The sequence below is a fragment of the Chaetodon auriga genome, chromosome 1 (assembly GCF_051107435.1).
Source record: "Chaetodon auriga isolate fChaAug3 chromosome 1, fChaAug3.hap1, whole genome shotgun sequence".
NCBI classification, from domain to species: domain Eukaryota; kingdom Metazoa; phylum Chordata; class Actinopteri; order Chaetodontiformes; family Chaetodontidae; genus Chaetodon; species Chaetodon auriga.
The window spans coordinates 17,530,056-17,543,036 of NC_135074.1; the positions used below are offsets into that span (position 1 = coordinate 17,530,056).

Genomic DNA, 12,981 nt, shown 5'->3' on the forward strand with positions numbered 1-12,981 from the left:
GCAGCTGATAATAAAAAGCAGCTCAGGTGTCTGCGATGGGATGCCAGGCATGCACAGGCCTATACCTCCGCCGTTCAGCTCAGCCATTATCCCTAAACCTTCCTCTGACACATTCATTACAGTCACTTACACGGTAGACTGATTCATAGCATACAAATGCTGTTACAGAGGTGAAGCTCTTGGTTTCTGAATCTGATTAGGCAAGAACTACTTGCATAATCAGGTTTTTGGGAATGATTTTCCTGGGAGTGATGAAATGGATACAAGAAGATATCCTTTTACTGCTCCCACTCAGTGTTCGGGTCAATGAGAATGTGAAGAAGAGTGCATCGGTGGGTCAAACACTTTTGTGAAATGTTCCCGTGCAAGCAGCCGGCACCCTGCTCGTTATTCAAAGACTTACACAAGTCTCTAACATTTTCACTCGATCGATTTGCAGGTAGTGAGCAGAAGTGCTCTGTGTGAGTCCAATCAACAATGTTTGCTCCAGCAAATGACACTCAAGGTCAAAAGTTATTTTAATAGCTATAAGACGTTAGCAGCAGCAGTCTATTGATCTGGAAGTGACTCACTGAAGTATTTAAAGATTTGAAAAAGCTGGCAACACTTTATTTTTTTAGCATTCTGTCTTAGAAATTGACTTAAATGACCAATCATTTTATCTCCACCTATGATACAGCCAATCAGCCTAATTAGTTTTCAGGGATGTCTCAACAACAAACGCTCCAACACAAAAGGCACAAAATACTGGAATAATTTAAGATTAACACAGGGTCTGAAAGCACACTGAGTTCAGCACCAGTACAAAACAACTCCCTAAAATTAATTCATTTGGTGATCTATACAAACCAAACTAAAATCTTGATTCTTCTCTGACCTTTAATGAGACATTATTCATCGCAGTAACATTAGGTGCACACATAGACACACAACCCCAAAGCATTAAAATGCCTCATTAAACTTACTGTAGTATTACAAATGATTCCCATGGTAAAGATCCTAACAGTTTACAGCCCAAATCCCCAAACACAGAGTTATACAACAGCTAATTAGAAACCTCGACTCTGTGAATTCATCTGTCAACAGGACGATCAGTCACGATGAGACGCCTGAGGGATCTACCAATCCTCTGACGATGAGGCAAGGCAGGACTGAATGTCCTCAATTTGTCTGTGTGCACACATTTCGACTGATCTGACATCCTGGCGAGTCCGACATCACACGAAACCAAACCTGGATTCATCCTCCAGGCCCGGGGTTCACAGAGGAGACTAAAGAGGTGACAGCAGAGCGCAGCAGATCATCACATGAAGTGAAACCACAGACGCCGTCTGCAGGAACAAAGAGCTGTCTGTCACTGGAAGTACAGCGTTGTTCCATCAGTTGTGAACAAGTCACACATTAATTATCAGTGCTGTAAATATCTGCCTGACACACTGGCCCACTCTCTCAGAAGTCTTCACTCTCAACCGCTCGCACTCCTTAAAACAAATTATTGCTCTCCATTCTGATGCTACGAACCTGTTCAATGATTTGTCAACAATTATCTAAACCACCTGAAGCATGCTGTTATGACAGATACACAGGTATCACAACCGGTCATACAAGATGTTTTAGGATTTCTCAAAGGTTTACCTGATTTGGATGTAATGACCATGTGACAATCTTAAAACAAAACACACTCGCTGGACGTTAAACTTGGTAAGTGGTATGGTTAGCTTGTGTTCGTCGTCCCACTGCAACACATTTTCTATTGTTACATACAGTCTGGCTATGAGGAGTTATATGGTATATACAAATTCCATGAATGAAATATCACTGTAAAAAGGCTTTTAATTCATCACTCGCATCATCAGGTTGTTCTTTTAATTCATTAAACCTGACCCACTCATGTCTACACACACCACACTAAGGTACAACGAATACTCCAGCGGTCTAACTTAGACGAGCTTCCAGTCAAACAAAACAAAACAAAACTCAATGACGCAACAGTCATGACCAACATAATGCAAACTGTAAAGACTTCAGAGGTACATGTCTGCGAGCTTTCATCTTATCACACTTAAGCCAGCAGTTTCAGGGTGGACAACATCTGCTTTTTATTTAAAACACTTTGATGCCTTCACTAATCCGCCTCCACCAAATCTTGATGCAGAAAGTCACTCACTTCTTAAAAAACAGAAACAAGAGAATCTCGTAGGAACTCCAAAACACCTTTTGTATCCAACACATTGTGCAATATCCCAGATTCCATTGTCATACGAAATAGTGATAATAGGAGATTATGGTGAACAAAAAGCAATTTCACTAAAGTCTTGTTCAGATTACGGCCAGAACAAACCCCAAGGCAGATTCTCTGCACGGAGACCAACTCAGGTTACAGTGAACTACACTTGGCTGCAGGCCCAAGACCAAAAACATGATCAGTATTCACACTCACAGCTGGCAGAACCATTATCACTGCGCACAGCCTAAACCCACTCTCTCTGGAGACACGCTATTGTCATACACATGCATCCAAACTATGTCTGTGGACACAGTCCAAAGATGGGAAAGGTGTTGGCCCGACAATAGCAGCAAATTATGAATTACAAAAAAAGAAAACGGCACAAAAGCAGCATTTTGTCTAATCGTATAAAGATCTGTCGCTGACGCTGATGGTTTTCATTTGCTGTATAAACAGACAACAATCCTCTGAAGACGCCACATGTGTTGAGCAATACTTGACAAGTTCTGCCTTTCCTGTAATTTGTGGTACATGCAAACTTTTACAATATGACTAAAAGGAGGTGACAAAAAAGAAAAACCTGCAAAGCAAAAAAGTTCATAGTGAAATACACACCTGTCCAACAGCACATTGATCATTTTTTATCTTCAAAGTTCCACCTCTCACCCATACTCAGTGTGGAACACAACATCTTTCATTCACTTGCTTTTTCTCCCTTGCATCATCCTAATTACTTAGAAAAAAAATCATTGAGGCTCTTGAGGCTGTGGATAGTACTGCTTGCTGTTCATTAGTCTCTGGTCTGCACTCAACCTCAAAGGTAAATCTGCACAACTGTTTTGCTGCTGCTCATTCTTAAGTCTGTTAATGGTTCTGCCAGTTTACTAATGAGCTGGCCTTCAGGACAAAAGGCCCAGTGAGTTTTATAGAGCATGGTAAAGAGAGGAATATAAAGAAAATGTCAAGAGAGAGATTAATGTAGGATCAGGTGAAAATTAATCAAGCTGCTGTTTGGAGCACTGTTAAATATGTCCCTTCATCCATCGTTATGCATTAAATATTTCTGAATTTACATGTGCAGTCAGTCTGCACTGCCCCCTTGTTTTCTGAAGTAAGTTTATGTTTTTTTTTTTCCCCCGTGCCTCATCATCTTCGAGAAAATATCTGCATGCTTATTGCACATGTTGAAAAGATTGATTTTGACAGAGTTGAAAGTATATCAAGAGCTAGCTTTGCTCGCCATCAGGAGGCAATAAGTCCATGCCAGTCTACCCAGGTTGAATCCAGAAAATGCACATTTGGAAATCATCCTGATAGGAGTCAGGAAACCCTGGAAAGGGAACCATCTATATCGCATGCCGACTTAGATAAACATGAGTGTGAATGGTTGCATTGCTCCTGAGCCATCCTCATTGCTTCCCGTATGCTGGGAAAGAAAGACAGCTTTATGGAGGTGAACAGAGTTGGGCTTTTTGCAGGGAACAGACACTTACAGTCTTACACAACCTTACACATTTTCATGCCCGCCCACAGGTTGTTTACACATGCATCTGCACCAACCCACTGTAAAAGTATGAAGTATGAAACACACACACACACACACACACACACACACACACACACACACACACAAATATGCTCCCTCTCAGTTAGGACTGCCACAAGGAAGACACGGAGAGCTGGGTGGCAAGAGATAAGGGCTGAGGTGAGCGAGGGTTGGAAAGAAGTGCAGCCCAAATGAAGGAAACATCAATACTCAGTGTCTCAGCTGGGCTCTGGGCCACTACGAGCCACCAGAGGAGCTTAAGCGTGTCTTGGCATAGATTGTGAATCTGTGGAGCTGCACTGGAGGATGTTCTCCCACATTCCTCCACAAGAATTTGCACCATTTAGGGAAACAGTTTCAGGCACTGGCACAAAACACTCGATCGGGCTGAATTAGAAAGCAACAGCGTTGTTTGAATTGTTTTTATGTTTATCAAAATTTTTACTGATAATTGTGTGTGTGTGTATGTTTGTGTGCGCGCGCACCCATGCGGGTGTTGCTCTGCCCTGATGTAATATATTTTATTTTGAGTCTGAAAATAATTACACACCTTCCACAATCAGCCTCCACCTCTTATATGTTCCACAAAGCCTTTAAGTACTTGATACAGCATTAGCTTAGTTACAGCATGTTCAGGCCATTCAGCAGCTCTGACTGTATCCCTCCGGCCTCCACATTCATGGTGCCCGCTCCAGGCCCCTGTCTCAGATGGGACGTTTGACTTCTATCCATCCCTCCAACTATAATCTTCTCTGCCATCACCAGTAATCGCGGTGAGCCTCGAGATATATAAAAAGCCTCTCAGGCCAGTGGCCCACAAACAGCAGATTACAGCAAATCAGAAATTAAAGTCAGAAGGGAGGCGGGCAGTGGGAATGAAGGAGGACAAGCATAGGCCCTCCAGAGCCAAGAGATTTGCTCTGTTTCATTAATGCTGATAAACTTAATTCAATCAATTATGTGCAAGACATCACTGTGGTGGTAAACAACTCCTAATGCCATCTGCAGAGGCCACTGCAATAAAGCCGTTTTCTTCGCACACTACCTTAATCCTAGTGTAGCTCTACTCTACTTACCCAGACTATAGAGATGCCTGGGTGGCGCCTGTGTGATTTAAGAGGTCAAAACAAATTCATCGGCTCTTGAGTTGGGGGCAGGACTCATATTAAGAAGTAATTGCCCATTTGTGGAGAGAAAAAAAGCATTAAATGCCAGAAAATTAAAATGTATTGGACAAAACAAACTCCATAGGCTGTGGCCTTTAATTAGTTTTGTTCCTTGGCTCAACAGTGGATGAGAAACAGCCATGGGCCTATTTACATGTCAGCTGTCAGCTATCAGACAGTGAGGGAGACTAATTAATGAACAAGCGCAGTTTAATCCTCTGACATGTCCTCCACACACAGCCGGCGTGTAGGAAACAAAAGTGGGTGGTTCCGGGGCAGGCCAAAAGACACGGAGAGGAAATGAAGCTGTTATCGGTGTAGATTTCTACCTGTTGTCATTAAGCTGCGTGTATCGAGGCTGAGGATCTGGGTCGCCATCATTCACGTCGTAGCTGGCATCCGCGTCCTGACAAAACACAGATAAGACATCAGATGCAGAAACAGTTTGGTTCATTCAAATACTAAAAAAATCTGCAACACATAAACCTCAAAATCTGTCTGCACAGATTCTTAAAACCCATCAGATGCTCAATTTTAGCACGATGCAGATATCATCTTTCATTCAAAATGGGCTTCATTTCTTCTGTTGTTGTCTTTGTTTTGTTTGCTCCTGCAGCTTCTCCACGTAAAACATTATGTTTGAGCTCATTTGGGAGTTGTACTCACATAGTTCTGCTTCAGGTCTGGATGGTTCTTCTCTATTCCATCATCCAGGATGGACACCACCACCCCTTTACCTGTGTAGCCCAACTGCCACGCAGCTTTGGCATTCAAGTCACGGTGGTTGCTGTTGTACTGTGGATGGAAAGAAAATAACTTAGAAGGAATCTAATTATCTGAGAGACACCTGAGCACTGACAAGAAGGTGCTTTTAACCAAAAATGGAAGGGCTTTAAAAAAAAGGCAATCATTTAAGACATTTACAGTAGACGGGAACTGAGCTTTTCACTGAAGCATCCAGGAAAAAAATGGTGCCTCTTATTGAATTTCAGTCAGGGCTTCCATTATCTGGTAATTGCTGTTTCTTTACCGGGAAAATCTATTGAAGTCCGACATTCTTAAATATCTGGTGAAAGTCCCGTGAAAATAATTCACGGTTTAGATGTGATAATATTCTGGATCTCCACACTGATTTCCCCGGTTCCTCTCCGATGTCTGCCCTCCCTCTGGATTCTCTGCCGATACTTTCACGTCTAACTCTGGACTGGACAGACAAACCTTGAAGGTTTTGGTGAGTTTTATTTTGTTTCTGTCGAATTTGAACAAAGTGCGTTTCACGATGAGAAAATGACTGTTTCTGTTAATGGAGTCTGGCGGCTTTGGCGAGAGCGATATAGCTGCTGTTTCCGGTGAAACAAAAAGGATTTTACTCTTAAACAAAACCTTTCTCTGTAGGGATCACTTCCATAATGTTGTTACACAGAATAACAACAATTTGAGCCTGTCAGTGACAACTAACGAGCACTTTCAGAGTTCGTATTTTGACGGTGCGTGAATGCACAGAGGGATTACATTGCAGTCCGTTTCGTGGCTGCTGACTACGGTGCTCTCGCTCAATACTCGACCACTTTCAAAAATTACTCACCCATTTCTCTCAAAAAATATGGGAAAATAGGGTCCATAAATACAGATAATATTTGACTGGAATTTCTCCCATATGACAGGACCTTGAAATCTTCTAAAACACATGACCGCCAACAATTTGCTCTAATGGAAACCCTGATTTCAGCCATTCTTCCTTCGACTGTCTTGTTTCTCAATGAGGGGAAGAGGCAGTATTGCAAGGTTCCAAAAGTATCTCTACCCAGCTCAAAGCTCTTCTTTTTAAAGCATTTTGTCGCGTATCTGATGTGCCATCCGCCATGTTCTCCTCTTCAATGTCAGACCATTCTAAGTGCATTCTATTACACAGGATGAGGTTTGTTCCCCAGACTTGTAATTGACAACTGACATGTAAACCATCAAAAAGATATTCAATGAAAGCTGAAAGTGCAAGGCTGACTGATTGAGAAAAGCCTTTTGTGGCTGACTCACTGAGTGCATATTAAATCTGAGCAAGGTTTCACTTTGAATACTGCCCATCAAGTAAGTCATCTTCTTTCTACCTTAATGTCAGCAGAAGAAACTGCACATGAAAACCTGAGAATGTGAGCATATATACAGCTCGAGATCTCTGCTTTAAGGCTTGCTCACTGATTTATTAGTCGGTCAAAAAAATCTGCCTCATCATTTAGATAAATATCATAAAATATTATGTATTCATTGTAACAGCAGATCCTGACCATTAGCATCTGTCCACCAAGGACACCCTGCCAACAGTACCACCCACACTCTCCTCTGGCCAGCCGGGTTCATCTTTAATGAAGCACAGATTTATTAACTGCTGGAGAGAAAGGCAGCACATATCTACCACCTGACAACCTTAGCTCCACTTGTGAAAAAATATTACCATAATTACTTATTATTTCTAATACACAGAATGTATTTCCATGACAGAAAAAGATGTTTTTTTCTGTAACTCTGCAAAGGTTGGACAGTTCACAATCAAGGGCTCCGTGTTGAAAATTAATCACAAGCGCAGAAACAACCAAGAGGCAAGTAAAATCGATGAACGGAACTACGAATGAAAGCAACATTATCTGAAGTCCTAATCCAGAGTCTATGAGTTCATGGTAAACCAGGCAAATTTGAATTTTTTAACATTTTAATGCATTTTTTTTGTTTTACTCTATTTTCTCTCCACAGAATTGCTTAGCAAACTTTTAGCACCGCTCAGACGACGCAGAGCTGCTGGCCATTCCTTTCATTTTTCTTCTTTTCTAGCCATGCTGTTGGTCTGGCACCTGGTACGTCAGCCAGACAGTCAGTGGGTCCAGAGGGAAGTATCTTTAGATATACTGGACTGGAGTGGACTGCCATTAAATTTGGTGCAGTCACTCCATGTACCCAAAGGATGAATCCTGGTAATCCTCTTACTTACATCCAGCCCCACTAACACACTAACATGTCCACTTGTCCAACACTTCACTTTGTTATACAACACTTCTCAAACAAATGCTCTGATTCCCCATTAGCTTCACGTTAATGCTAACCTAACTGACGGACAAAATGGTCATTGTTTGGTGTCTTAACAGCTGACGTGGTTTTTCCTTTGCCAATGCTGACATTTATATTCTACTCGAGGTTCAGTTGATCCCAGCAGTGGACGGGATCTGAGAGCGTCAAAGGTGTTGCACCAGTTTTCATGTCTTTTGTTTAATGAGCTTTCAAACCTCATGGGCTGCCTACAGATTTATTTTTATGTTTTATACTCAAACAGGTTCAGCTTTGCGTTGAAAATGAACCACAGAAAACATCATATTCATATACTGTAGTTTTAGCAAAAAACTGTCCCAGTTTCCCATGAGAAAATATCAAATTGCCATTTCTCTAAGTTGTATTATTGGAAAATGTGACAAATATAAAAAAATAATATAACAAAGATACTACAGCTGCAACAATTAATTACACAGCTGATTGAAAGAAAAATTATTATTTTTTATTACTTTCTGACATTTTAGAGACTAAAGGATAAATCAAGGAAGCAACAGTCAGATTTATCGATAACGAGAACAATCACTAGTTTCAGACCTAAAAGATAAGACCGCTATTACATTTTGTACTTTACCATATCCATATGTATCACAGGCAACTTTTACTTTGAGTGAAATACTTCTAAGTGTAGTGGATGTATGGCAGAATCTGCTACATCTAGTCACACTGATTTAACCAGGCAGCAGGCTTTTATCTGCCTCATTTGCCTTTCAAGTTGCCACTAACTACTCCACCACACTAGGGAAGTGAGTCTGTCTCTGTTAAAGCACAGACATTTTGAACAACTGGTGATGCAAGTCTGTTTTGCATCACCATGAATCTTCTCCCGCCTGAAGCATCCTCACAGTAATTGAAGGAAAAGCGGAGCCGAACAGAGAGTCTCAGGGGTTGTTACTGCTGCTTTGAACAGGCCAATGTATCAGTGACATTCTTCAAGTCAAACGTGAAAATCAATCAAGTGAAAACAAGAGCGCTTCAAGGTGAATCACCTCTGTCTCTTCCTTTTTGTTGCTGTGCTTTATGGACTAAAGTAAATCATCAATTGTTGAAGAGCATGCGATTCAGAATTCAAAGGCACTCTGTTTACGCGTGCATGATATTGTTCAAGTTGAATCCTCTAGGAGAAGTCGCTGAGACTTAAATGCTTGAACAAGACTCACAACAGCATTTCACACAAAGACGGTATATTGGATTCATACACGCTTGTCTTTTCACTCCGGGGAAACATCACAGCCCCAGATTTAATTACCTGTATTGACTTTGGGCAGATAAAAAGCTCAACCAGGGCGCAGAGCTGAATTATGTCCACAGACACACAAAAACACACACACAACCCTTAGTTCAATGAAGTTTCTGTTCAGCGGGGTTCATACTCACCAGGTACCACTGGTCTCTGAACTTGGGATCAAAAGGTTCTACATAGACGTCTCTCTTTTTCCTCCGTTTCGACACCTGTTGTTCTGCCCAAGTCACCTAAACAAGAAGTGCACAAAAACAGAAATACACAAATTAGCTAAACAAAAAAACGATGAGGTGACGCTCAGCAAATATAAATACTCCATCTGCAAACTGCTCAGCGTCATATTAAAAACAGAAGGAATAATTATGAGCCGGACACAAGGGGTCACCACGTCAAATGAATTAATAGAGATCCAAATTCTCAGCGGGATGACAGGAGACAGAGTGAGATTAGAGGCACAGGGGTATCGCGGACCCCTCACTAATGAGACTCGCTGATGAACTCCACAGCAGCCCGAGACTAATTAAAATTTCTGGATCGGTGTGAAATAGGATGCACCAGGATCTGTTATGCTTATGGGTCCACCTAAACATGTATGCACACGAACAATGCACACACACACACACACACACACACACACACACACACACAGAGGGACAAATTCACTATAAACTGAACCACACAACAGTAACTCAGTCTGCAGCAGGCTTTCGTAATGTTTCCACAGAAAGTGTTGACGGGAGCAGAATGCATACAGTGAAAATAAGCCTGTATCTTACTTCCTCTGCAGAACTGTGCTCGCTGCACAGCAAAACGCCCGTGTAGATGAGAGTAGGAAAAAAAAAACATGTCAGAGAAGGAAGACAGAGAACTGCCTGCCGCAAGGACAGAGCACCTGATGTGAAGGACAACCAAATCACAGTGCACCTCTCTCTCTCTCTCTCTCTCTCTCTCTCTCTCTCTCTCTCTCTCTCTCTCTCTCTCTCTCTCTCTCTCTCTCTCTCTCTCCCTCTCTCTCTCTCTCTCCGCCTCTGCAGATCACAAGAGACATAAGAGTAAAAAAGGAAAGAAGTAATGAAGGTCACATTAGCTGCTACACTGAAGCGATGCCAATTCAACACTACCATAATATAACAGCGTAATGGAATAATTTCACTTCAAGGAGATGTGTGGGGTTTGTGTGTCACTGCCTTGACCAGTGAGAAGCTTGATCTGGTCTAAAAGAGGGAAATGTTTTTCCAGCAGGATCCATCCCATTCTTACTGGGAAGATGAGGTCGGCCCTGTGAGGTACAGCCAGGATAGACTACACACAAAAACTGGGTGACCGCGTCCTCACACTGAATATGCACACTTTAGGATTATGGGCCTTGGCAAATGAAGTCAAAGGACTCCTCCTTGACAAACAGATGGATGTGTTTGCAAATGTTTTCAGTTAAAAGCTGCCAAGACTTGATCCAACATTCAACGGGCTGCCAGTGCATGAAAAGGTTTGGACACCCCAGTCTAAATGTATGTTATTATGAATAGTGAAGCAAGCAGAAGACGGACTGATCTCCAACACACATAAAGGAAGGAGATTTGAGCTTCCGGATTGTAAGGAAAAGGCTAAGAGGCCAGATCACTCTCTATATGTATATTCTGCCTCCTCAAACCTCGTCCCAACATTCAGCAGCCCTGGGCTCCTCTAAGCAACTGCTGCGTAGCACTCAGAAAATTAAAATAACTGATGTCTACACAACAGCAGTTAACAGGAAAGGTGGAGGTCAAGTTGAGGTCAGGAAGACCAGGAGAGCTCTCGGTGAGAAGTGCTTGTAGGATTTTTAGAAAGGCAAATCGAAACCTTTTTGACTGGAAAAGACCTTTCACACATGCTATCAAGGGATTCTTTCACACCATGTTCATGCCAATGGGAATCTGTCTCCGTGCTGTGTACGGTCAGAATGTAAATGAGGACTGTGTCTAAAAAGACAGAAGTTGAGAAATGCCACTGTAAACTTTTTCTTTGTGCTGCTTTGTCCGCCTGTGAACCTACCTTTAGAGGACGAAATGAAATCTGATCTAACGCATTCACGGAAGAAATGCCTGCGTCGTCCTGCCTCTGCATTTTAGCCTGGTGCATTCTCTCTTGCAGACAGCGATGAGAAGATAAATCAAGGTGGTACATCGTGTCACAGAGATGTGAAACATTGAATATGTATTTTATCAGTTCAACATGTTTTTAGAAGGAGAGATTCCAGACCGACTCCTACATGACATTATTACTTGATCTAATTAGCGTGAGACAGGTTTAGAGACAGAGGCAGCTGTTGACGTGCTTCTCTCTGTCAGGCTGTCTGTTCTAAAGAAAATGGCAGTGTTGTGGACTGAAAAAAGATTCTGTCTGGGCAACAAAGACTCAGTTGTATGCATGGACCAAGTTCAACTTCATTACAAGAGTCCAAGTGATTTTCAGTCAGATACAAGCAAGCGATTTTCTCTTGCATCATAAGGCGATGTATGGGATTTCCCCTCTTCCATTTCCCCACCACACATGAAATCCTGTATGAAACCCCGTCTTGTTTTCACACATTTGTGGGGCAGGTCTCGTCGTGGAAAATAACAAGCTGTTCAAATGTGACAGGATTCTTATTAAATAAAAAGATGCAATGTTTGCGCAATATTTGTTCTCTGGGGCAACAAAGGAAGTTATGTTTAACGAACAAGGGAACAGATGGTTGCACTGCATCAGATGTCCTCTCTTCATCACAGCAGCGGTGGTGTAACTTTGAATTCCTTTCTTTTTGTCTGCGCATTCAACACAAAACCATTACATGTAAAAACTTTGCACTCTTGTGCAACATGGCAGCTTCTATTCACACTTGAGCCGCTTGGGGAAAAGTTGCAGAAAGGCTTCCAGGTCAAACTTGACAGACTGGTACAATAAATCTTAGAGAAAACTGGGAGCGTGCTCACGTCTTGCTGTCATGACATGACCAAAAACACAAGTCTGTGTTTAGCAATATAAACAGTTACAGCAGCCACAAAAGTGTCACTGTGAATGTCTACAGTGCAGTTGAGTAATCAATATTATAAATGCATTTGTTCCTCAAAAGGGAAAACTTTTCACATGGTAACAGCTCACATACTTCTGGCAATCATTCACATTAGCTCTGGTATGGTAACTTCAGTCTGCTCCCTTTAGCTGCAGACACCCCAGTTTTTTTCCCACCCACTAATTCGTGCAGTCATTTTCAATGTTACATGCAGTTATTGGACATGTGCATCAAAATGCAGCAAAGACGTGGTTTTGCTTTAGTCCCTCTCATGAGGAAATGATGGCACAGATAAGTGGCTTGAGTGTGTTTACATACTATCAAGACAACGGGGATTCTCAATCAGTCAACCCTGGGAAAGATAACTTCCTGAAAGCTGTTTACGAGTACGATAGTGATCTTCATTTTAGTACTTTCACTGTTCCCTTTGTGGGAAGCAATACATCATTTCAGTTCACAGACTGGAGGAAAAATTAATCATTAAACACAGTGATCAGTTTTATACAGAGTTATGCCCGGATCAGGCTACACAAAGCCCAGTTTTGAGACGATTTTGTCACGGCCGATTATGAAAGACAATCGGGAGTTTCCACCCGTGTACTTTGACACGCTGAACGACCTGTTGTGCACCACTCGTGGTTTATGACATTATGACCATTGAAAGGGACAAAAATA

At 41.9% G+C, this 12,981-nt stretch overlaps 1 protein-coding gene across 1 annotated transcript in view; it reads right to left on the reverse strand.

Moving 5' to 3' along the window:
- The window catches only part of furina (furin (paired basic amino acid cleaving enzyme) a), a 73,381-nt gene that overhangs the window by 19,149 nt on the left and 41,251 nt on the right, over positions 1 to 12,981 (reverse strand). Inside the window, exons 4-6 of the mRNA XM_076727329.1 lie at positions 9,410 to 9,505; positions 5,606 to 5,734; positions 5,269 to 5,345 (exon numbers count right to left, since the gene is read on the reverse strand). Of these exons, the coding sequence (XP_076583444.1) occupies positions 5,269 to 5,345; positions 5,606 to 5,734; positions 9,410 to 9,505 (302 nt within the window). The remainder of the gene's footprint in view (positions 1 to 5,268; positions 5,346 to 5,605; positions 5,735 to 9,409; positions 9,506 to 12,981) is intronic.